The sequence below is a fragment of the Drosophila arizonae genome, chromosome 3, assembly GCF_054131065.1.
Source record: "Drosophila arizonae isolate 15081-1271.41 chromosome 3, UAZ_ARI_1.0, whole genome shotgun sequence".
Taxonomy (NCBI): Eukaryota; Metazoa; Arthropoda; class Insecta; order Diptera; family Drosophilidae; genus Drosophila; species Drosophila arizonae.
In genome coordinates, this window is record NC_142923.1 from 20536133 (window position 1) to 20558800 (window position 22668).

The 22668-nt window shown below is 38.4% G+C and overlaps 11 protein-coding genes across 11 annotated transcripts in view; 6 read left to right on the forward strand and 5 right to left on the reverse strand.

Moving 5' to 3' along the window:
* The window catches only part of CenG1A (Centaurin gamma 1A), a 79185-nt gene extending 61987 nt beyond the window's left edge, over positions 1–17198 (reverse strand). The window contains exon 1 of the mRNA XM_018001694.2: positions 16413–17198. Within this exon, the coding sequence (XP_017857183.1) occupies positions 16413–16845 (433 nt within the window). The 5' untranslated portion in view covers positions 16846–17198. The remainder of the gene's footprint in view (positions 1–16412) is intronic.
* LOC108609934 (uncharacterized) lies at positions 25–1127 on the reverse strand. Its single transcript, XM_018001721.2, has 3 exons — positions 967–1127; positions 723–888; positions 25–659 (listed from the first exon to the last, which is right to left on the reverse strand). The coding sequence occupies exons 1-3, from the start codon at positions 1070–1072 to the stop codon at positions 83–85; spliced, it is 849 nt and encodes a 282-aa protein (XP_017857210.1). The 5' UTR covers positions 1073–1127; the 3' UTR covers positions 25–82.
* Positions 2552–3590, forward strand: LOC108609936 (uncharacterized). Its single transcript, XM_018001723.2, has 2 exons — positions 2552–2712; positions 2806–3590. Exons 1-2 carry the CDS (start codon positions 2643–2645, stop codon positions 3504–3506), a joined length of 771 nt encoding a protein of 256 aa, XP_017857212.1. The 5' UTR covers positions 2552–2642; the 3' UTR covers positions 3507–3590.
* Positions 3391–5943, reverse strand: LOC149269852 (uncharacterized). The gene is made up of 3 exons (XM_089463882.1): positions 4476–5943; positions 4245–4401; positions 3391–4182 (listed from the first exon to the last, which is right to left on the reverse strand). The coding sequence occupies exons 1-3, from the start codon at positions 4579–4581 to the stop codon at positions 3948–3950; spliced, it is 498 nt and encodes a 165-aa protein (XP_089320008.1). The 5' UTR covers positions 4582–5943; the 3' UTR covers positions 3391–3947.
* On the forward strand, positions 5981–7364 carry LOC108609940 (uncharacterized). Its single transcript, XM_018001726.2, has 2 exons — positions 5981–6140; positions 6670–7364. The coding sequence occupies exons 1-2, from the start codon at positions 6062–6064 to the stop codon at positions 7326–7328; spliced, it is 738 nt and encodes a 245-aa protein (XP_017857215.1). The 5' UTR covers positions 5981–6061; the 3' UTR covers positions 7329–7364.
* Positions 9302–10114, forward strand: LOC108609944 (uncharacterized). Its single transcript, XM_018001731.2, has 3 exons — positions 9302–9464; positions 9524–9787; positions 9863–10114. Exons 1-3 carry the CDS (start codon positions 9423–9425, stop codon positions 10085–10087), a joined length of 531 nt encoding a protein of 176 aa, XP_017857220.1. The 5' UTR covers positions 9302–9422; the 3' UTR covers positions 10088–10114.
* Positions 17199–17245: 47 nt separating the features above from the next.
* Positions 17246–18117, forward strand: mRpS23 (mitochondrial ribosomal protein S23). Its single transcript, XM_018001730.2, has 3 exons — positions 17246–17406; positions 17462–17623; positions 17686–18117. Exons 1-3 carry the CDS (start codon positions 17363–17365, stop codon positions 18053–18055), a joined length of 576 nt encoding a protein of 191 aa, XP_017857219.1. The 5' UTR covers positions 17246–17362; the 3' UTR covers positions 18056–18117.
* On the reverse strand, positions 18041–19030 carry Polr2C (RNA polymerase III subunit RpII33). The gene has a single exon (XM_018001722.2). It carries the CDS (start codon positions 18938–18940, stop codon positions 18113–18115), a length of 828 nt encoding a protein of 275 aa, XP_017857211.1. The 5' UTR covers positions 18941–19030; the 3' UTR covers positions 18041–18112.
* Positions 19031–19236: 206 nt separating this feature from the next.
* GatC (glutamyl-tRNA(Gln) amidotransferase subunit C, mitochondrial) lies at positions 19237–19741 on the forward strand. The gene has a single exon (XM_018001734.2). It carries the CDS (start codon positions 19292–19294, stop codon positions 19739–19741), a length of 450 nt encoding a protein of 149 aa, XP_017857223.1. The 5' UTR covers positions 19237–19291.
* A 5-nt stretch (positions 19742–19746) lies between these two features.
* PolG2 (DNA polymerase subunit gamma-2, mitochondrial) lies at positions 19747–20870 on the forward strand. Its single transcript, XM_018001229.2, has one exon. It carries the CDS (start codon positions 19747–19749, stop codon positions 20842–20844), a length of 1098 nt encoding a protein of 365 aa, XP_017856718.1. The 3' UTR covers positions 20845–20870.
* Positions 20871–22640, reverse strand: Orc5 (origin recognition complex subunit 5). Its single transcript, XM_018001708.2, has 2 exons — positions 21310–22640; positions 20871–21251 (listed from the first exon to the last, which is right to left on the reverse strand). Exons 1-2 carry the CDS (start codon positions 22462–22464, stop codon positions 20967–20969), a joined length of 1440 nt encoding a protein of 479 aa, XP_017857197.1. The 5' UTR covers positions 22465–22640; the 3' UTR covers positions 20871–20966.
* Positions 22641–22668: the final 28 nt, after the last annotated feature.

Genomic DNA, 22668 nt, shown 5'->3' on the forward strand with positions numbered 1-22668 from the left:
ATAGCTAATTAAAGTCGCATATCGTTGAAAGGCTACATCTGATTTATTGATTTACTTGATTTGCTTGATTTGTGGCTCTGGCTCACTGGATGGCCAGCCAAGGAGCGGGTGTAGGATTACATTTCTTGGTGGTATTGGTGAGTTGCTTCAGCAGGAACCAGACCTTATGACCCTTCAGACGTTCATTGACCAAAGGCACAAAGAATGCCTCAATACGTGCACTGATCTCCTTCTGGTGTCCATTGATGAACGCGGGCACCTGATAATCCACAATATCGTTGATCATCTCATTGATGCGTCCATTGCCCAAAATGCCGCCAATGTGGGAGTTGACACCGCCCAGAGAAACGACACACTCGAAATTGTAGATCTTAATCGAGCCAAAGACAAAGGGCATCTTGTACTTGAACGAGCCCTGAATCGTTAGATCCTCCAGGCTAAAGGCAAGTGGTCCACTGCCCTCGTAGCGCACCGAGAGGCCCAGCTCCTGCAGCAAATCGATCAATGTGTCGCTGTTCAGGAAGTGAGCGCTGGCCTTTAGCTCCTTGAACTTGAAATGGAACTGAACCTTCTTGTTGAAGGTGTAGCTGACCTTTAGCTTCTTGATCTCCATGGTATCCAAGCCATCGAAACGGAAGCGCAGAAACTGCAGCAAGGAACTGGTACAACAATAAACCAAATTGAAGAGAAGTCCTACAAGTTGCAATCATCTGAGAACTCACTCAACAACCGATTCAGCCAAATGAATATTTAGATCAGCATTGGTGTAGGGCGCCAATGGAGGAATTCCGTATTCAGGAAAACCACAGGGCAGATGTTCCATCAAATTCTTCACGGCCTTCTTGGCCTGCGAATTCAATATCAGGCCATGCACTTCTGGGTTTTGGGCTGAACATCGGCAGAGGCGGAGAGATTCAATCAGTTGATAATAAATTGTAAAACTCTTCAAATTCTAATTTAGCTTACGATTAGGATCGGCAAGTTGATTAAACTCATCCTCGGTCAAGAGGTCCACCTCATAGGCCGATGCACAGGCCAAAAGGGTAACAAAACAAACCACACTCAACTTCATTGTTTGGCTTTTTAGCTAATTGGTAAATGGCTAAGGCTCATGGCTTTTATAGCCAAGACATACACTAAGTAGATGCAGTTGGGGTTTATGTCCAAAGCCCAGCTAATCCATGTGGAACAAAGCCCATATAAATCATCTAACCAGAGATTAGGCTTAGCAATTTGCACAAATTATATTTAGATTGATAATTTCGCTTATAATTTATATCATGCTCTCGAGTTAGCTACGGTAATCGCCCCATCGTTATATATAGAGCACTATAAGAAAAGTGCAAAACACTTGTAGTCTAATCTTGACATCCCCATCCGAATGGCCAATCAATGTGTCCCAATGATTTATTTTCAAATATTTTTTTATATATACATATATATATATGTAGTCAAATTTCATATACGAGCAATTAGTGCGTCAAATTTTTTTGTTTTTTTTCGCAGGTGTTCTTCGAAAGCTTCAGCAGGTGTTCCTCACATACCCCATAGACAACATACAATAGACGATCACACGTAGAGCTTACGACATTCTCCCTTGGTAAATTAAAGACTGTAACAGTTATAAATCAATTCAATAAACTTTTGATTGTTTTGATTAAAGGAGCGATAGCTCGTTAAGAAATATAGGAAGTTCCGTTTAAAATTGAAACCTACAAAGGTTGCATATAGTTCTATTATATATATTCTATAAGATAAATATTTAATTTTAATTTGGTTTCTTTTATTTTTTATAATTTATATAAATTCATTTTTTTTATTTAAAAAAAATTATATTTATTCATTTATAATTATTTATTTTTTTATTTTTTAATTTTTAATTATATATATTTTTTAGATATTTATTTTTTAATTGTTTCTATAAATTAAATTAATTTAATTCCAATTTTTTTATAAATTTCAATAATTTTATAATGAACTATTCAATCCAGGCTAAGTTCTAGTCAATTCCTTGAATTGTCGCCCAGCCCAGCGCAACAAATTTTCGATACTGCCTTTTGCCTTATCATTACATCTTAAAACCTATAAATAAACACTTTTCAACAAGTTGATTGAAAGAACAATAAGATTATAAATCACTTCAATTCCTACATCTAATCCATCTTAAGCTCTGATGATAAAGCGCTCATTGTAAATCACATAGAACAGCCCACAAAGAGAAGAAGAAGAAAACCCTTGCCCAATCAAGAATCAGGAAACTTGGTTAGGTCATGGTGATTCGCCAACAGAAAAAGAAAGACTAAGAAATTATTAATATATTATTAGTCGCCTCTCCCTTCGGCCCATCTCAACTTTTGATAGACAAGATAAGTAAACGGATTTTTAATTAAAAAATGGATTTCAGTATATTTAATGAAATATATATATATATTTTTTTTTTGCCAAAAATCGGTCAGATTAGACCCTGTCGTAGTATGTCCAACAATCGATGGCTATGGCGATTTTATTATCGACTCCGGTAGCTCTTATCAGCGGACCCCAAGTGGTGAAGTGGGCGTCTATAAAAGCCAGCTGGACGTAGACCATAACGATCAGTATAAATACAATTGGCATTTGGTTCAGTTATTATACGAGAGAAAAATATGAAACTCTTTGTGGCTCTATTGGCGCTTGTTGCGTGCGCAAATGCCGCTGCTGTGGGCGACTCGATTGGTGAGTGGATAGAGACAGAGAGAGAGATAAAGAGAGAGAGAGAGAGGGAAAGACAATGAGAGCTCAGCTAATTTGGTTTCTGCATTCTCTTAGACACCAGATCAATCTCCAGCACAGTGGTTGATGTCATTGAGGGCATGAAGGAGCAGATGCCTTGTGGCTTCCCCGGCCTGGGCATCCCGCCAATTGCTCCGCTTCGCATCGATCACCAGAACATCGATATCGATACGGATGCACTGAAAATGAAGGGCAGCGTCGAGCATTTCCGTCTCAATGGCCTGAACGACTTTGATATCGAGGAGATGAAGGTGAATGCCATCGCCAGCAAAGTGAACTTCAAATTCAATTTCCGCGACGTCAATGTGGACACTATCTACGACATTGATATGCAGCTGAAGAAATATGGCTTCACCATCAAGATGATTGGCGCTGGTCATGCCAAATTCGCTATCAAGGATATGTCTATCTGGGGCAGCTTGAAATACTCTCTGGGTGTGCTCAACGGCAAGCTGAAGCTGAAGACTCTCGATGTGCGCACTCACTTGGGCTCTGTTGAGTCCGAGATCGAGGGCATGCTCGGCGATGGCACCGTTAACGAGAAGATGAACGATTATCTGGCCGAGGCCGTTGAGATGGTCATCAATGAGAACGAGGATCTGATTGCCGAGACCATTGAGAGTGTTGCTCTGCCCGCAGTGAACAGCGTTCTGGACGATGTCAGCATCACCGATATCATCAATAGCGACGGTGAGGGCGGTGAGAAGGAGGTCTGCATTCCCCCAGAGCTGGACTAGTAAACAATATGTGAAAAGCTTCGTATTTGATTAAACCCTTCTTTGTAACAAAAGAATAAATAAATACATTTACTTTCACTTCAATGGAGCTCAGAACTTTCTGTTGGTTCCGAAGTCTTTTTAAGTGTGGCAAGGAGCAAATAGATAATTGACTAATTATGATCTATAAATATTTCCTTTAGATATAGACCTTAGTATAATTTTAAGTAGTTGGTTCCCATAAAAAAATTGCTAATTATACATATATATTAACACATTCATAAATTGTTATCAATGGAAATTCGGGTATGTAAAAAGTCCTAGACCCGATTGGGGAGCCAATACAGAGGGCAGCTTTTCTCGCTGCATGCATTGTAAGACAATGCCTGATGGATAGATATAATATAGAGACTGCTAATCCGCAGTAAATAAAACGCGAAAAGTTGAGCAAATAAATCTGATTTATTGATTTGGACTGTTGTTGAGTAGAAGCTGTAACTTTTCAAAAAGCAAATCAATCGAGTCTTCAATTACTACAGTGTCCACCCCAGCCCAGTGTAAGACGGTTAGTATAGAGTTATAGAAATCATTAAAATTCTTTTTCAAAACCGAGTTGTCTATTTGTTTTTGAACGCCAGAAAGGATATCATCGACTATATCAGGTTTATTCAGATAGGCTAGGATCTGATGCCAGACACTGATAATAAATAATTGCAAATTAGGCGGAATACCAGTAGTGTAAAACATTTGTGGACTCACTCAACAAGCGATTGAATCAAATTTAAATTTGACTTTTCGTTGATATAGGGCGCCACTGGATGACCAACATATTCTGGAATGCCCTTAGGCGTCAAACTCAGCATGGACTGTGTAGCCTCAGAGGCCGATTCCAAATTCTGTTCATCAGGCTTAACGGCTGACAGGAGACAGAGTTGAAGACAGAGTCAGTTAAAAGTAAATAGTAACACTCGTAGGTAAAATTACACTTACGATTACGTTCGTTAAGTTTATTAAATTCTTCCTCGGATAATATTCCGACCGTGTAGGCCGCTGCACAAGCTAAAACGGTAACGAAACAAAATACGCCTAACTTCATGGTGCGAAAACGTTCACTGATTGGATAACGGCGTGATCCAATAGCTTTTATATCCACGATTTTCACTAAGTTGAGGGAGTAGCATTGTCGTAGCAAAACCAATACAATCAAGCCGTAGATAAAGCAGATAAATTTGCCAAAAAAAATCCCATACCCTGAATACGTTGGAACTGGCAATCAGGGTATAATGAATTTAAGAATATTTATTTAAAAGGAGGCGTGGTATATTTGTATATTTGCTCAGGCCTGAGATGGTATAGCCAAGATGGCCGTCTATCAGTCCGTCCGTCAGCTCGTCCGTAAGAACAGCTTGAATGTATGTATGAAATAATGTGAAATTATTTTAATAAATAATATTAATTACTGACAATAATTAAAAAGTTTCATTTGAAGATGTAAGAGCATTCAAAATCAAAAACGTAAGTGGATAACTGAGTTTTATCAGTGTTCTTTCGCAGCTTGGCTACATCATTAGTAAGCAGGTCTCTCGCTCAGACCATTATCCATTATCCATGCCATCGGCTCTGCTAAATATATGAGCACATATACATATGAAAGGGGATAAAAAGCAAATAAGATGATGGTCGCTATACTCAAAAGCTCTCTTTCAGCTGCAATGGCAGCTCTGCTGATAAAAACCCTTGGTCGCTACTGTAGTTCCTGCCTTTTAGTCATCTCTCTCACTCTCCACACTACCAACTAAACGGGATCAAAAGCTCAAGATAATTGAGTTATTTCATACACTCGCTTGAGTGAAAAGCTTTCTGTCAGCGCTGTAATCCCAATCAGCAACCGAGCAATTCTCACACATACATACACATATAATTGACGCCTATAATATGTCGGATAATTTGAGTCGACTGCAAGTGGGTTATAAAGCGCGTTCAGCAAATGCTTGTGCTCAGAGCAAAGATTTCTGTTAACTTTACTGCTTACATTCTTATTAGCATTTCTGCTGTTAATCTTGCATTTGAGAGTTTGCCCTTGTTATCAAGTGAAGATTTCTGTTAACTCTGAAGCCGGCATTGCTGTTAACATTGCATACTTGCTACTTTAACATTATTTTTAATTCAATATTTAACTTAATGCAAATAAAGATAACAAATTATTATACAAAAAAAAATAAATAAATAATAATCGTAGTTAAATATTAAAGTTTCATCTTAGCGTGCTTTCACTGTAAAGCTTTTCCACAGAAGTTTGTTAACGTCTTTTTAAACGGTCTCAAAGCACTTCAGGCGTCGATCTCCTTAATCTAATGCCTAATCTTAAGTTGTAGAGCTTATCAGCTCATTTCAAATATATGTATTTATATATTTTACTATTTACTTATTCGTTTAAATGTTCACATGCTAAGCAATTAGTTCTTGCGCTTTATCAATGGACATTCGAGTGGCATATAAAAACTTTCGCCAACTCGGCCGAGGTGCACAGTTAAAATCAGGTGTTGGCAGTGACAAGTTATTTAAGAATACAAAATATGAAGTCTCTATCTTTGCTGGCCATTATTTTGGCCCTGGCCGCATGTCAGGGGGCGGAGGTTGCTGAAAAATTGGCAGGTAAGTGGAAGGAAAATAATTTGATTGATTTTTCGTGCAATAAGATTAATTCTTGAAATTGAGTATAAATCGAATTTTAGTCGAAAAAGTTAAAGTGTACAATAAATTATTAATATGACATGAATTTAATAAAACTGATTTCATGTTTATATTATAAAAACTCGAGGTATTTAACATAAAGTCAAATTTCAAAAATAATTGTATGAAATTATATATTTTACTGCATTCTTTTTAGATATATTCTCTATATCCTCTGCCTCTCGCTTACTCTCTCCCTCTATCTCTCTCTCACACCTTCTGTCATACATGTTATTCTTATTCTTAGACACAATATACCCTGTTAAACCAAGTTTAATGAGTATACACCTATTAATAACGGATATGAGATTATCCATATGAAAATCAAATCATCATAAAGTCTATTACATAAATTTCCAAAAATATAACATACCCTATTCAACTATTCTGAAAGGGTATATATGGCTACAGTAGCTCAATTGAAGATGATTAAATCCATTTGCCTTTACAGCTCAATCGCGCTCTGTTGACAGCATTATTGTGGATACCCTGGAGCTGCTGAAGAAACAAATGGTCAAGGGGTGGCCAAAGTACGGCATTCCCCCCCTCGCTCCCCTACAACTTAAGCACAAGGAGTTCGATTTGAATGCCGGCGAGCTGCACGCCAAAGGCGCTTTCGATGATCTGACTGTGCACGGCCTGAACGAGTTCGAAATTAAGATAATGAACACGAATCTGTTTTTGAGCCGCCTTAAGTTCGAGTTCCACTTCGCCAGCTTAAATGTGTCGACCCAGTATAAGGCGGATGTCGGTGCCAATTATCGCATGACACGCAATGGTGGCGCCTTTATGGCCCTCGAGGATTTGAACATATCCGGCCACATCAAGTACAGCACGGGCATCGTCGGCAGCAACAACTATTTGCGCATCAAGGAGATCATTGTGAACGTTGTGACCGGCAATGTTGTGTCCAACATTGAGAATCTATCCAAATATCGTATACTCAATCGGAAAATCAACGAAGTAATCGAGGAGTTCATCAGTCTAACGGTCAATGATAATACGGAATTTTTCGCCGATTGGCTGGACAGCACGGTGACGCCCATTTGCAATGATATGATTGGCGAGCGCACAATCAAGGATATTATTGGCATTATTACGGGTTCTTAAATTCCTCAATCAATAAAATTAAATTTTAGAGAGAAACATGAAACTTTTTAATTATGGTTTAGCTAATCAAAGTCATAAAGCGATTTGCACGAGTTAAAAACATCTGTTCGAGTGCGTTAATCTAATCGCTTAGATTAGCTTTGCGTGTGGCTAAATTTGTTTTATAATTTCATAAGAGGCAACGATCAAACGGTATATATTCCTTAATAAAAACTTAAATTTAGAATGTAAAAAAAAATTGTTTATTAATTAAATAGCACATAACATATTTATTTTTATTTAATGAAGATTAGCACATATACATTTAAAAAAAAATAAATATATGTAACAAATAAAACAATAGCTTAGTATTGACAATTTCCAAAAATAAATAATTATAATAAATTGACAAGTGACATCTCCACAATCATTATTAATTGCATTTAATATGTTTGACAATCATTATTAATTGCATTTAATATGTTTGAAAATCATTATTAATTGCATTTAATATGTTTGATAGTAATTGAACTAGTTCGCACATGCATAATTTATGGCTTTCAAAATGTTTTATAATGACAAAGACAAGCAGATGGTAAATAAATAAATTGAATTCAATTTCATGAAATGCCCAAAAGTAGGCAATGATAATGTCAATTGTGGCATTCGCAGGGAAATTTAGGAATTTTAGTTACAGCGCAAAAGTATGCAACACTTTTGAACAAGCAACTACATTCAACTGCATTATGCAATTCAAAGCTAAATTATCTAACATTTGGCGTTATTAAATAACTTAATTAATTATTAATTTATTATTCATTTTTATACTACACCATATTTATACATATCTCTCTCAGTTCATAAACAATAGTTTGGAATAGCCGCAGCTAAGAGCCTTTAACAGGATGTACAAAAATTTCCCTTTAAAAATCATTGCCTATTTTCAGGCTGCGCGTTTTAAACCTATTTCATTTCCATAGTTCCATTTCATTGTACAGATTCAGCGCTTAAAATATATATACAAAAAAAAAAAAAAAAAAAAAAAAAAAAAGATTCAGCGCTTAAAATATATGTACAAACAAAAAAAAATTGAATACGGCCCAATCAGCACTATTTTTGGCATACTAGTTGAGCACCGCCTTATCAATCGACTGAGACAGACCAAGCGAGGGCAGTGACTTAACCTTGACAGATCTCAGGGCAATAATAACAAGAATCAAAGAAACGTGCTCAACTTAACATTCAATTTGTTAATAATTTTGATATGGCTGCGACGCAGTTTCTATTATAAATTAATGTTTCCAAATAAAAATTATGTTATCAAAATCAAAGCAGGAAAACAACAACTATTGATTTGCAATTGTTATCAAAATTTTAATGCAGTCATTAGATACCCTGTATTTAAGTATCGACATTTCTATTAAATTAAAAAAAAAAAAGGAATAATATAATATAAGAATATATATAAAATAGTAAATCATATATTTATATATACTTATTTAATTTTTAGGAAAGTGCCTAATATTCTGAGAAAAACCTGTCAATAAACAAAATACTGTATTCATTTGTTTAAGTAATAATTCACGCTGTAATAATACATAATTATTAGGAAAAACTTATATATTTTATTTAAAACCAATATATGGGAAACAAATTTTTTTTCTATTAGCAGCAATATTTCATATCAATTTTAATTGATTTTGGAATACCCTGCAATAATATAAAAATTAATTTAAAATAGTTTTTAAATATTTATAGAAAGTAGCTATGGATATAGGTAAATATTTATGTATTCAAAATATGCATATATGATTTGTGTTTTAGTATTATTATGACGACTAGTCTACACACGCTATAAAAATGCATGGTAAATATGAAATATATGATTTGCCAGAGTATCTGCTAGTTGTGCACAGTCTTCAGACGTATGCTTAATATTTGTATTATTTTTCATAGACATAAAGATTTGCCCCTTGGTGAGCTGATAAGCCGCCGTCTGCAGCATTTCATCATCTGATTTCTATACCTATTGCCAATGCCAATTTAGTTTGAATTAGACGATCGCTGGCTTCAGTTGCAGTTTCGAGAGAGAGAGAGAGGAAATCCGATAGAGAAATGCTATACAAGAGTTTGCCATTGATATTGCTTGTGACACAGGTGAGCCGACAGGTCTGCGATTCCAATTGGATTTCTATACAACTAGACTATGATTACAGTGCCTGCTGGCGGCGCCAGCGCCCTCCCAGCCAAATGATCTGACACAGAAGCAGCTGGAGCAGGAGGCGCAGAACGAGACGATCAATTTACTGAACGCTCTATTCCGAGCACAGATCGCTTACTTTAGTGGAGTGCGGGAAAAGCTGGACCCGAAGACGAAGCGCTCAGCGGATATTGCGCTCTATTTGAGCAGACTGAATGCGGCCATAGCTGAGAAGGATTTGGACAGAAAGAACACAATGTGGCAGGATATCTTTGAAGAAGTAAGTTCACTCTCTGTCACTCTGTCTCCCTCTCTTTCTATGCCCTATCTTATGATTGATGTATATCTCGTGCAGTTCAACAAAACGTCGCTGCTGTCCAATCGAGTGGAGGAGACGGGCCTTAGCAATGCGGAGTATCAAGCCCTGCTCACGGATAAGAAGCTACAGGAGATTACTAAAAGTTTCGTAGTGGATGTGACCACGTACTTTGTGAAGATGGCACAGTACAGCGGAAAAGTCGTGAAAATAGGCATCGACGAATATATGAGCACATTTGATGACGATAAAAAGAAACATTAATAAAAGCTTAGTATGTTAAGAACCTAATGCAAACACATTTTCAAATGGGCTGAAGAAGAAAATATCGGAATACGATAACGATTACGTGCGATAGTTACTGAATGCGATAGTTGCTGTTGCTAATAATAGTAACCTATTAACAGAATTCCTAATAATAGTAACCCCCAATCAGATATTCTACATTCGATAGTTCTGCTATCGATAAGCTACGATATACATTTCTGAAACGCCTTTTGAACTATCGATAAGCGCAGTTCAGCATTGCGTGTGAACACAAAGTTCGCCACAATCTTGTTGAATGCAATTACATTCGCTTAATTACATTTCACATAATTGAGCCACAACAAGATTAATTGTCCATTAATTATCTAGATGATTCCATTAACACCTCAATTCAATTATTCACAACGACGCTGCAACTGTACATCGAAATTTGAGCAAACAATTAACGCATTGTGAAATGCTCTATGGACATATAAGTGGGGCCTTATATACATACATATCAACTCTATATTGTATATATATGTTAACTGCGGAAATATCGCTGCTCTGTGCACGCCCACACGTTTGCACACCATTTATGGGCGGTTGGAGAGCGCAGATATAAAACGATGTGTTAAAAATTTTTAAATATGATTAATTTCTATAGTTGAGCCGCATCGCGTCGCGTCGCATGTCACGAATGCCAGAATGAATCATCCACGAAGCAGAGATAGAGAATATAATTTGTCAATACGATTCTTTTAAGCTTTAATTGCAAACAATGCAAATTCTTAACAAAAATTTCTTTTATTTAAATATGCAATAAGAACCATAAGAGTAAAACAAAAGAAGATATGTGTGGATAGAGTTCATAAGAAAGTCCATACGGCTCTTCATGAGAAAGCTGTAGAGTATATCTTTGATAGCTTAAGCTACTTGTAATAATCATATAAGAAATATTAAATTGTAATGGTATAATATTACTTAAAATAGTAGTAGCAATAATCAAAATAGTTGTAAAAGGCTTGTTAGATTAGTAGAAACATCAATAGTAATAGTAGTCAGATTTTAGTTAAATTAGCAGTAGAAATAGTCATAGTAAAAATATTCTATCCCCTTGAAAAAAAATTGTACTCCATATTAATATTCGATAATTCGAATATATTGAATTATTATTGGGACTCGACTGTAGTTTCAAATTTGAGCTAAAATATTAGTAGCAGTAGTAAGCATCGTAGTTAGAATAGTAATGATAATAGAAATTATAGTAGTAGCAGTAGTAGAAATAGTAGTAGTTGTACTGGTATTAAGTATATTAAGTATTCCCGCAAAACCCATTAAATATATTATATATAGCTGATAGACTCATCAATTTGCAGGGCATCGGCAGTTCGTTTCACATGCATGTATCATCATTATGAATTATTAAACTCTTTCTCTTGGTTTTTCGGTTTTCTTCATTTGTAACACAAAATGGTCACAAAAATTGCAAAATTTGCAATGACAATTGAAAATAGCAAAGCTAAGCAGAATGCAAAAGTATTTATATAAATAAGACTAGCCAGGGGACAGCAGGGGGCCGGGAGGCTAGAATGGAATAAGGGCGTGGCTGGGCCAGACAGGGGACACGCATGCCTAAACTGACGCTGGCAGCGCTGCTGGCGTCGCTGCCACAGCTGCTGCTACTGCTGTTGCACACATGTGTCGCAGAAAAATCAACGCAACATTCAAAGCTGCTGAAATCCCCCTCCCCCTGCAGCACTTCCTCCCCCGGCTGACCCATGCCACATGGCATGTTGCGCATTGGAGCATATCGCATAACAATTGCCACTTCCGAATGCTCCACTTGCAATAAGAGACAGACAGATAAAGGCCGACAGAGACAGAGAGAGAGGGAGAGAGAGAGAGAGAGAGTAGCATACATATGTATCAGTTGGGGAATTCGCAATAAAACAGAAACTTTATTTATTTTATCAATATTATTGTACATTGAGTAAAGCAACAAATGGAGCCGACCATAAAATCAACAAACCAAATGGCGATAAGCATTCGACGCTTTATAAAATCAGCAAGAGAAGTAAATAAATAAAAAAAATATTAAAATAAATCAAGTTGAGTCTCAAATATGCTTTCAGCAATTTGCGGAATCTCAAATGCAAATATTTAAAAGTTTTTGTTATTGAAACTTGATGCGAACGCCATGAGAAAATGAAGCAGGTGAAATATTATGCAAAACTATTTGCCAAAACAATGTAGAAAGAATGCAAAGAGCAAGAAATATGAAAGAAGAATGAATATGCAAAAGGAAAGAATGGCCAAGTAAAAAGAATGTCAAATAAGAATGACTGAATGGATGATGAACAATGTCAATAATAATGAATAATATTTTAAAGAAAATTAATGAATATTATTTTAGGCAATGGATTGATGGCATTTTTATATTTGATGAAAGAGTTGAAGAGCTCAATTTGGATATGACATAATTAGCCACATATATTTATTTATATATTTATAAATTTGTAAACTATTTTATACAGTTATCAGTGCCAAAAATGGTAAATCTATGGATTGATCTATAGATTACTTTTAATAGTAATTAATATTCTATATTTTTTAATTTAGTATTCTAATCATTTTGCGGAATTTAACTTTAAATATACCAAAGTGAAAATGTTAATGCATAAAAACTTTATTCTTTAAACTTCTTAATCAACTTTCAAGCTTTAACATTCACTTAGCCGTAATGTGAATAATTTAGTTCTACATATTAACACAATTTCATGCTATTTTCACTAGATATAGTAATATTTCTAGTGCTAGACCTTACAGACCCATGCTTGAGAGTTTTGAAAAGTAACTCAAATACCTTTTTTTTATGTTATTAAAAAAGAAAAACTAGCCAAACAAGTAGATTAAAAATATCAAGTGCAAAAACCCTACTTTAAAAGCAGACCTTGACATAGAACTGGCAAATTAGGTGAAGAGCTTAGACATATAGAAATCTATTAAATATTTGTACATATAAAATATATAAGATATATTTAAAATTATATAAAATATATATGTTTTGAATATACACATATCCCAATAAAAATATTAAAAACTAATCAAATGAGTAAAAATAAAATACTTGGGAAAGACGGCAAAAGAACAAAATTTTCTTTTAAGTGTATATTCAGAAATATTTGAACGAATACTTATTAATCTATACTTTTAAAAAATTAAAATCATATAATCCAATATTTCTTAACTCAATAATATATAACAAATAATATCAAATTCAAAAATAAAAATTTTTTTTTTTTATTTTATATAAAAACAAACTAAACTTAGGAAAGCGCTGTAAAATAATTACAAATACAAATGTAACAAATATAGATTTGGTATTTTAATTTTAAATTCCAATTATTTTGTAATACTTCTTAAATTTCTTCCCAGCTCGCTTACTATTTATTTATTTTTTCAAATATTTATTTGCTGCAAGAAAATCATGTTACCCCATATTTTGTTTAGAGTAAAGCCAAACAGTTGATGTGGGCTAATTGCAAAAGCAATTGCGATCGCGCTGCCACTGTATATAAAGATAAGAGAAAGAGGGAGACAGCGCCAGAGAGGCAGAGCGAGATGGAGAGGGGTAATTTGTTTCTGGCTGCCGCCTTGGGGCGTTTACTTTATTTCGTTTTTATTATTATTGTTCGGCAGACTTTTTACTATAAGCTAATAGGCAAATATAAACAAACAGACAAACTGACAGACAATTCAGGTAAACTAGAGAAGAGAGCTTAGCATTCATTAAAATAAACTGAAACGCACACATGCACACACGTACACGTGTCTGTGCTCCATTCATATGCTGATATCATCTGAAATAATGTGAATCGATTTCTTTTGTCATTTGCCTTTGGAGGTCGTAGAACCCAATAAATTCTATTTTAAAGACTGATATTTCAATGTAAATACAACAAATAACCTTTAAATCGGGCATGAAAAACAAAGCGAAAAAAAAAATCAAGAACAAATAAATATTTTTGTTAATTTGCTATTTTTAAAGATGTGAAGAAATGTTTAGAATTTAATTTTGTGGTTGTTGCCCGACAGCCCCGTCAAAGTGAAGAGAGACAAGTCTTTACATTTTCCTTTTTCTTTTTAAATAAACTGTTTTGCAATCGATTCATTATTATTTTAATTACTTAAATTACACTTTATATAAAAATATTAAACTAAATATATAAAGGACAATAAAAATGTCCTAGATCATTAAAAGTACTCAAAGTGACTCGAAGATTTTTTGTTTATTTTTGATAATAAAGTTTACATTTTTCTTTTTTATAGACATTGGCTAAATTATTTTTTTATTATTCCATTCAAATTAATTTATATTTTAAAATTGCCTCATTTAAGCTAATTTAAGTAAATATTTACTCTTCAATTATTACACATAGTATAAATATAACTTTGTCTATTACGTTCTAAACAGAGATCTCGCTGCAAAATGATTTCCACTTAACGAGCTCACACTGTATTTATCTCTAGTTCCCCTTATTTGCTGATCCAAAAATAGAGACTTTCAATTAAGAGATCAATTTATTCTAACCTTTTTCAAATGCAAATCGCTTTAGTTTTGCAGTCATTTCCCATTCCTCATGCTCCCCTTCTCCCACTTCCCCTTTATATACTTTTCTATATACAGTTATTTGACCCTATTAACTGCGCTCGCCCGTTATATACCAAAAAAAAAAAAAAGAGGGAAAAGAAACAACAAAACTTTTGATTAGCTAAATGCCAATTGGAACACGAAATCGCCATCGAGCAAATTGCGCTGCGCTGCGCTGCGTTCGGCTGCGTTTTCAATGCCAATAAGAAAGTCGCGTGCAAAAAAAAAAAAAAACAACGGTTTATAACATATTTATGAGTGCTTTATATACATATAAAAGTTATTCCTGTCTTTTTTTCATTGCCGTTCCTTTGTTGTTGTTGCTGCTGCTGCTGCCACACGTATCTGTTGCTTGAGGTAACTTTTTTTAGTATCTGGTTTGCCGATAAGCGCACAAAAATCATGTCGAACAACGCGAGCAACAACAACAACAGCAACTACAACAACTACAACAACAAGAGCAACAGCCGAAAAGGCCGACTGACGATTTTGTTTACATTTTTGGTATTGTTGTTGTTGTTGTCAACAGATTTTCTAATAAACCATTTAGAACCGGTTTTCCATTTTTGTGTTACCCATTTGTAATGCAGAAATCTGGGGTAGATTGAAATTGAGTGCATGTGTAACACATATACTAGGTAAATTATATACATACATATATGTATGTATTATTAACTTGTTGAGGTCCCTAGTATAGATTCTCTTTTTTTCTATATAGACTTAAAAATAAGCATAGTCCAAAATCTACATATAAATAACTAGTTAAACCCTAATTTTTTATTTAATTTAATTAAAATAAACTAAGAGTTAATTTTAATTAACAGCTAAAAACAAAATATGTCAATCAAACATATTTCAATTTATTTTTTAATTTACAGGGTATTCTTCAGCTGGTCACTCTAGTACAGGGCTCTCTTGTTTTTCCATCTTTTTTTTTGTGAACGGTTTCGGCTTTTGGTTCTTTTTTTTTTTTTTTTTTTTTTGCTTTTGCTTTGGTCGCACTACCACGAAGAAGAAGCAGCTATGGCAGCGGCAGATTTGGGAGCATCAAATTTCATGCTGCACACACACGCACACATACATATGTATATATGTGTGTGTGTGTAAAATAAGCTCGTTTTAAACAAAAACGAAGCTCTTTCATTTTTAGGGACAGGAATAAAGAGTACAACAATGAGCAACACTTCAATGGACTGGCAAGGGGTTAGATTTTCGGTCATAGATTAGCATAAAGCACACACTTACACACACACGCGCATGCATAGGTAACGAAAGCAAACCACAATGCCCAATAACATTAACAGCGCACACAGAAAGACTGAGTGGCAGAGGCAGAGGCAGAGGAAGCAGAGCAAAACCACTTCTTTCCCTTTCTTTCACTGCATTCAATTAATATAGCGTTGAATATCTGGCTATTGAAAGTTCAAAAAAGCTAGGTAAGTCTAGAAAAAGGCCAATAGGCCTCTATTTACTGTCAATAAATAATAAATAATTTAATGGGACTCTGACTAACTAGCATTAAATAATATTAAAAACTCGTTTGTATCATTTCATTATTTTATTTCATTCTAAGCTAATAAGTATTTTAGCTTTATTCGGCTTTCAAATTCTGGCAACACTGTTGTTGTTAGTAAACCGTTCCCACTCCCTCACACACACACACACATGCACTCACACACGCGGACTCACCTTCAATGCAAACGACGTGATCGCGTATCTGTTGGGCAATCTGCGCGTCCGGCATAGGCAGCAAATCGATTAAATCGTAAATAGCATAAATCGATGGATGAACGCTCTCGAAGCGCTGTATCTCCTGCCTTATGGCCAGCGAATTGCTTATCAGTGGCTGCGGCGGTTGTGCTACCAAAATTGAGGCAGCAGCAGCGGCAGCGGACGCTGCCGACGTCGATTGACATTGGGGGGTGGCTGTGGGCGTATGCCGCTGCTGTTGTTGTTGGGGCAGCGCTGCCGCCGTCGCTGTCAACTGTAAATGTGGCGGTTGATGATGAAGCTGTTGTTGTTGCTGCTGCTGATGATGATGATGAAGATGTTGATGATGATTCTGCTGCTGTAGCTGATGTTGCAACTGCAGTTGCTGTATATGCGACTGATAATTGCTCATTGCTGACGAAATTTAGCCAACGTTCTTTAAATTAACTTCAATTACTTTGCCCGAGATGCCGATAGAGAGCCCCAAAACACAAAAAAAATAAACAACGTAAACTAAACGCGCACTCTCACATACACACATACGACGCACACGCACACGTACACGCACAGGCAATGGCACAGTTTTCGCTATGTGTGTTGACAGCGCCGAGCAACATATTTGCTATACAGCAATTAGGCAAACAACAACAATTGCAAATTGCGAACAACGAATATTGGATATTTTGCACCTGTTTCACACATAAATAACGATTTTAAAAAACGCACTCGGGGAACACTTGCACTGGCTGCGGCCCGTGCTCAAGCAATAGTGTGACCAGAAATGGCTAATGGAAAAACGCGCAAGCACACATACTTAAAAGCCCGAATATACCAAATAAGAACCGAAAGCAAAAGGCATCGAGTAGTTCCTGCCGCTGCGCATGTCGTAATATTAACAACAAATTATTATTAATTAAAAGTGTAGTAAAATGGCCCAAAGTAGACTGGAAAAAATCGGCACCATCTTCACCAGGTAAGTGCGAGCAGTGCCTGGTGAAATGCGAATCATTTAATGGGTTTTGTCATAGAGTGCAAGGCCTGTTGCGCGGTGGCGCTATGAAAGCAGAGGATAAACCCATTTGGTACGACGTCTATGCGGCTTTTCCCCCCAAACTGGAGCCCCGCTTCGACAGGCCCGCTTCCAATGAGCCAGTGCGCAACATTTTCTATGCCGAGGATGTGGTCCGAGCGTGAGTATAAATACCTACATTAATTGCCCTCAAGTATAATGTGTATGTTTGCCATCACGTAGAAAGTTGCACAAGCAGAACAAGCCGCATGAGACGATTTCGCTGTTTGATCACAAACGCCGTACACAAAGTCAAGAGTTTGTGCAGATCTACGATCAGCTGAAGTCGCAGGGCGCCTTGGATGAGCAGCGCATTTACGAAACGGCGCTCGATTTGCTCGCCGAGCAGCGGCAAAAGTCGCAGCCCGAAGCAATCGAGGAGCAACTACAGCTGGAGGAGCCCAACAGGAGCACGTTGCTCAGCGATTTCCAGGAGGCAGATCACCAAAAGCAGCAACAACAACAACAACAGCAGCAGCAGGAGTCACAGCAGTCGAAGTCAAGCAAAGTTAAACAGCAAGGCGTCAACATAAGCAGCTTGTTTAAAGATTGAGGTGTTATTTGTTTTATATTATAAACTAAATATACAAAAAAATGTTTTTATTGTGCTCTAAACTGCAAGTGCATCGTTCTGTGATTCGTGACTGAGCTGTGTCTGTAGATTAGAGAGCTTGTTCTTCAACACCTGGACACCCATGATGACAATATTCTCGGGCTTCAGTGCGCCCGAAGATTCCACATTGAAGAAGAACTTATTCGGTTTGGCCTCCCAGTTGTAGGGCGCCTCGTATTGATCGTCCTCCAGTTCGGTGTGCTCGCTCTTTGGCCACTCATCGGGCTTCGGGTAGAGAGTGTGACGCATCGAATTGTCTGGGTCGTATTCGAAACACACGCCCGCTGTGGGATTCCATTTGGCGTGTTCCTTGCCAAATCCCTTCTTTGCATAAGCGCGCAGCTTCAACTCCTGACCCTTGCGTAGCTTAATTATGAGTATCTCATCGGTGCTCTCGCCATATTCGTTGTCTTCCTCGCCCTGATTACGCGACGTCACAGGCAACACCTTCGCATTGCTCGACTTAAGATCAGCCGTTGTCACGTGTCGCGTTTGCTCCTCATTACACTTGACATCGAGCGTGAACTCGACGCTGCACTCGGGACAGAAGTCAAGGCAGATACAATCGCGTGTGTACTGCAAACGCTCCACCACATCGTCGGATATTAGTGGGATTAGACCAATGCGATGGGCTAGGAACTCATCTGATAGAACTGTAGAATTAGCCTCCAGTTGCACCCAGTCGATGGCTAGCGTCGGCGTTTCGGCAATGAAAACGCGTCGCAGACTGTTTGCAACGCTCAATTCGGTATCCTCGAGCACAAACTTGACATTGTCGTCCGTCAATTCGGTTATTTGCACGGATGGTTGATTGGCATACGGCATTTTACTGTACTTAAAGAAAATAAACACACAATAGCGCTAAAATGAAGCAGACCGGTCAGAGTTGACTGCTCGATAATCAACTATCGTTCGTCATTAATGGCATACTCGATTAAATAGGGCAAATACGATAGTTACTTAAAAATATCCTTAAGCGTAAAAAATATTGAATAGCAAGTGCATTTTATATTAATATAAAACTGAATTAATAGGAAGCTTTATATTAATATATTAAACATATTATTATATTAAAATAATAATATATTAAAAAACGCCAATGGTGGCAGCCCTGGTAATCTGGGAAAATATGAATTGTTATACAGCACTAGAGTACAGTGAATAGATCGCGCAACAATGTTGAGAATTTACTCACGCTTTTATTGCAAAATTGCAATACAAGCTAGTCAAATTCCTAAACATAATAAACTAGATTTTACGCAGCTAAGTCATCCCACAAAAGTGCCACAGACTCCAGTGCCAGCGGCTTTTCCTGACACCAGCAAAAACCCCATCGAAATCGACACAAATACAATTAAATTGCTGGAACGTTTATCTCTGGTGGATCTGGACAGTGATCAGGCGCTAGACACGCTGAAGAGCAGCATACAATTTGCAGATAAAATAGCGAACATCAATACGGACAACGTGCAACCGCTGTATACAGTGCTGGAGCATCAGCAGCTGCAATTACGCAACGACCAGGTGACAGCCGGCAATTGCCGAGAGGAGCTGCTGCGCTGCGCCAAGCGAACCGACGAGGATTACTACGTGTCGCCGCCAGGCAACATTCCATTGGAACAGTAATTACCATGTCCACCCGCCTCAGCCGCTGTCTTAAACATCTAGAAGCCGCCGGCTTTTTTCGCTGCTCGCATGACGCACTTACTCCACATATAGAGCTTCTGACCCATGGCTCTGCCTATGCCCAGCAGCTACAGCAGCATTGGCTCCGCATGCGCCCCTTGGCTGTTAATTTGGGCAGCAATTCCTCTACCGATGCATTGTGTCTCTCACGTTTTGGCTTTGTGCACTCGCAACTCTTCCGGCAGCACTTTCGACAGCTGCTGGAACTGCATCCCAGCAAAGCAAAGTGTCCCACGCTTTTGAAGCAGCAACGCGCCGGCGAGACACAGCAAAGTCAATCTATTTTCCAGCCTGCCCAGTCCGTCACGCATTTGATCACCGATTTCTTTGTGGAGCCGCATCGTGGCTTGGAGCACTTTTACAATGTGCAGCGCGAGAGCAAGATCTGGTGGATGCGCTATTCCTCGAATCCCAGTCGCTATGCCATTGTCGCTCAAGCCAAGCTGGAGAAACCAGCTGGCTGCCAGGCCATCGATATTCGCGCTTCCTTTGGCGCAGCCGGGGATGTGACGGTGGAGCAGCTGAGCTTGGTGCAGTTGCCAGCTGAGAGTGAGGACTTTCAGCTGCCAGACGCACGCACTGGTGCTCCACTATTGCCCGCTGTGATACGTTCGGTGATTGAGCTGGAGCCCGCCAGCTGCGCCCTGCTGCTGGATGGCTGTGATCATGGTCGAGAGGCACGTTCGCTGCTCCTCAATCGAGTGCTGGCACCCTATCAATGCGCCATTGCCGGCATACAAAAGACGGAGCAAATTCGATCCGTGGATCTGCAAGATCTATGCGCCCACGTCACAGATGTGCTGCTGCGTGCCAAGCTGAGGCTGCAGCAGGAAGGATATGCGCTAGCGGCGAATGCCAAACAGTTGACACAACAGCTAGAGACGTACGATCGCCTGGGCGTGCCCTATGCCCTGCTCCTGGACGAGCAGCAAACACTAAGCAACGGATTGCTGCAGTTGCGCAGCCGGGACACACAGCTGGCGGAGACAGTGCACATTAGCGACTTACCTGACTATTTGTTAAATATATTTAGAGACTATTAATTATGTAATAATATTATTATGCTAGATTTACTGTCTGTACTTTCTATATTGTTATATACCATCCGGTCAAAATTCGTGCGTAGGCAGACTGGACTGTTAGTATAATATATTTCCATAAATAGTTACATAAAGTCGCATAGATACTGGCGCACATTGAAGCCCACCACTTTGCCAATGTGGACGACGAAGTCCAGGCCGACGGTGCACTGCAGCTTGGCGGAGCCATCCATGATATTTTGTTCGCCAGAGACAAAGCTGAGCAGCTTCAAGTGCACCAGCGTGGAGATCTGCGAGAGTAGATTGCAGGTGAGGCCCACCTTCTCATCGAGTATGGCATAGAAAATGGCTAGCAGGCGATCAATGCTAAAGGATTTGGGGCCCAGGGTCGTGGACATCTTGTCGACATTCTGAAAAATCGGAGCAGACATTAGAGAATGATTAAAATTGATCTTAGCTATTATCTACCTTGGCTCTGGCATTGACCGTTTGCATGCGCTTGCGTTGCTTGCCATGATGCTTGACGAACAGACGCTTGTCCTGCTTGGCGGAGTTGTGGCTGGCGAGGAATGCAGCGATAAGCAGAAATTTTCCATAATAGGGTAACTCCAGTGATTGGGCCAGCTTGCGCACACTCTGATCCTCAACGGCCGGCTCGCCGAGCGGCTTATCTATGCGCATATAGATCTGCGTAAGGGCGGCACGCAGTGGCCCAGCTATGTGCCGCCAGAGACGCGACACATCCGTGCACTCCACACTGCCATCCAGCACGGGCTGCAAATAGATGGCAAAACACTTGCGAGCCGTCAACTGCAGCTCGGGCACATCACGGCAGGCCTTGTAAAAGACGCTCAGAAAGAGATTCAAATAGTTGCTATAGAAATCGGGAGTCAGCGCCTGTTCAGCCAGTTGCAGTTGATCTTCCTTCATTTGTTGCAGCATTTGTCGCCGCATCTGGTCAAAGTCGCTGCTGAGTATGCGCAACGTTTCTGCCTTGTTGTATTGTGCCAGATGGAGACTGATGATCTCGGTGAGACCCGTCTTATTGTAGTACTTTTCGAAGGGCAGTTGCGAGAGCAGCAGCACGCACAGATTGAGACCTGTTAACTGCTGCAGGCGCAACAGCACTGGCAGCACATTTGCATCCATGTCGCGCAGTCGTTCCGCATTGTCGACAGCTATGAGAAATCCTCGAGCATTGCTTCCATGCCAACGACGCAGTTGCTCTACAAATTCCAACATATTATCCGCACGCAAAGACTCTGTACCCATCTGCTGCTCCGAATGTTCTTGGGACAGTGAATCCAGGATATTCTCGAGCAATATTTTTGTTGTATAGCATTCGATGGCATTCAGCTGGGCAGTTCGGACCTTTTGCTGCTGTTGACATTGCTGAAGGAAGGCTTTGGTCAGCGAGGTTTTGCCGGTCCCGCTGTGTCCGTATATATAAATAGCTGGTGGATATGTCTCATTGCAGTCGCCAATTAGCTCAGCTAATGTGCTTATTGCCGATTCACGACAAGGAAATTGCGGCTCTAATGCAGCGCAAATGTTTTCCATTTGCTTAGATTCTATCAACTGTGGCCAGCTGCCGGCATTGCGCGCCAAATTCAAGGGATGCATTAAAAGCTGTATTACGATACCACTTTTCGATGAATGCCTTATTGCTATCAACAATCGGTAACTATTCAAAATGAGTAAATTCAAATTTTTAGTTTGCCGGTTTTCGCGTATTTAATTGAAAAACTAAGTTTAATTGAACAAAAATATTTGCTTAACACAACTGAATGTTAAATACATTTGACAATCATATATTTAGCTGTCAAT

What these genes read in the sequence shown, in the direction of transcription:
- LOC108609934 (XM_018001721.2), bottom strand. Translation starts at nt 1,072, where the DNA reads ATGAAGTTGAGTGTGGTTTGTTTTGTTACCCTTTTGGCCTGTGCATCG. An exon ending in TCAACTTGCCGATCCTAATC is followed by an intron (nt 889 to 966) that starts GTAAGCTAAATT and finishes GCCGATGTTCAG; the next exon opens with CCCAAAACCCAGAAGTGCAT. An exon ending in TTGGCTGAATCGGTTGTTGA is followed by an intron (nt 660 to 722) that starts GTGAGTTCTCAG and finishes TTGTTGTACCAG; the next exon opens with TTCCTTGCTGCAGTTTCTGC.
- LOC108609936 (XM_018001723.2), top strand. Translation starts at nt 2,643, where the DNA reads ATGAAACTCTTTGTGGCTCTATTGGCGCTTGTTGCGTGCGCAAATGCC. An exon ending in TGCTGTGGGCGACTCGATTG is followed by an intron (nt 2,713 to 2,805) that starts GTGAGTGGATAG and finishes GCATTCTCTTAG; the next exon opens with ACACCAGATCAATCTCCAGC.
- LOC149269852 (XM_089463882.1), bottom strand. Translation starts at nt 4,581, where the DNA reads ATGAAGTTAGGCGTATTTTGTTTCGTTACCGTTTTAGCTTGTGCAGCG. An exon ending in TAAACTTAACGAACGTAATC is followed by an intron (nt 4,402 to 4,475) that starts GTAAGTGTAATT and finishes GTCTCCTGTCAG; the next exon opens with CCGTTAAGCCTGATGAACAG. An exon ending in TTGATTCAATCGCTTGTTGA is followed by an intron (nt 4,183 to 4,244) that starts GTGAGTCCACAA and finishes ATTTATTATCAG; the next exon opens with TGTCTGGCATCAGATCCTAG.
- LOC108609940 (XM_018001726.2), top strand. Translation starts at nt 6,062, where the DNA reads ATGAAGTCTCTATCTTTGCTGGCCATTATTTTGGCCCTGGCCGCATGT. An exon ending in GGTTGCTGAAAAATTGGCAG is followed by an intron (nt 6,141 to 6,669) that starts GTAAGTGGAAGG and finishes TTGCCTTTACAG; the next exon opens with CTCAATCGCGCTCTGTTGAC.
- LOC108609944 (XM_018001731.2), top strand. Translation starts at nt 9,423, where the DNA reads ATGCTATACAAGAGTTTGCCATTGATATTGCTTGTGACACAG. An exon ending in TGATATTGCTTGTGACACAG is followed by an intron (nt 9,465 to 9,523) that starts GTGAGCCGACAG and finishes CTATGATTACAG; the next exon opens with TGCCTGCTGGCGGCGCCAGC. An exon ending in GGCAGGATATCTTTGAAGAA is followed by an intron (nt 9,788 to 9,862) that starts GTAAGTTCACTC and finishes TATCTCGTGCAG; the next exon opens with TTCAACAAAACGTCGCTGCT.
- mRpS23 (XM_018001730.2), top strand. Translation starts at nt 17,363, where the DNA reads ATGGCCCAAAGTAGACTGGAAAAAATCGGCACCATCTTCACCAG. An exon ending in ATCGGCACCATCTTCACCAG is followed by an intron (nt 17,407 to 17,461) that starts GTAAGTGCGAGC and finishes GTTTTGTCATAG; the next exon opens with AGTGCAAGGCCTGTTGCGCG. An exon ending in GCCGAGGATGTGGTCCGAGC is followed by an intron (nt 17,624 to 17,685) that starts GTGAGTATAAAT and finishes GCCATCACGTAG; the next exon opens with AAAGTTGCACAAGCAGAACA.
- Polr2C (XM_018001722.2), bottom strand. Translation starts at nt 18,940, where the DNA reads ATGCCGTATGCCAATCAACCATCCGTGCAAATAACCGAATTGACGGAC.
- GatC (XM_018001734.2), top strand. Translation starts at nt 19,292, where the DNA reads ATGTTGAGAATTTACTCACGCTTTTATTGCAAAATTGCAATACAAGCT.
- PolG2 (XM_018001229.2), top strand. Translation starts at nt 19,747, where the DNA reads ATGTCCACCCGCCTCAGCCGCTGTCTTAAACATCTAGAAGCCGCCGGC.
- Orc5 (XM_018001708.2), bottom strand. Translation starts at nt 22,464, where the DNA reads ATGCATCCCTTGAATTTGGCGCGCAATGCCGGCAGCTGGCCACAGTTG. An exon ending in CGGTCAATGCCAGAGCCAAG is followed by an intron (nt 21,252 to 21,309) that starts GTAGATAATAGC and finishes CCGATTTTTCAG; the next exon opens with AATGTCGACAAGATGTCCAC.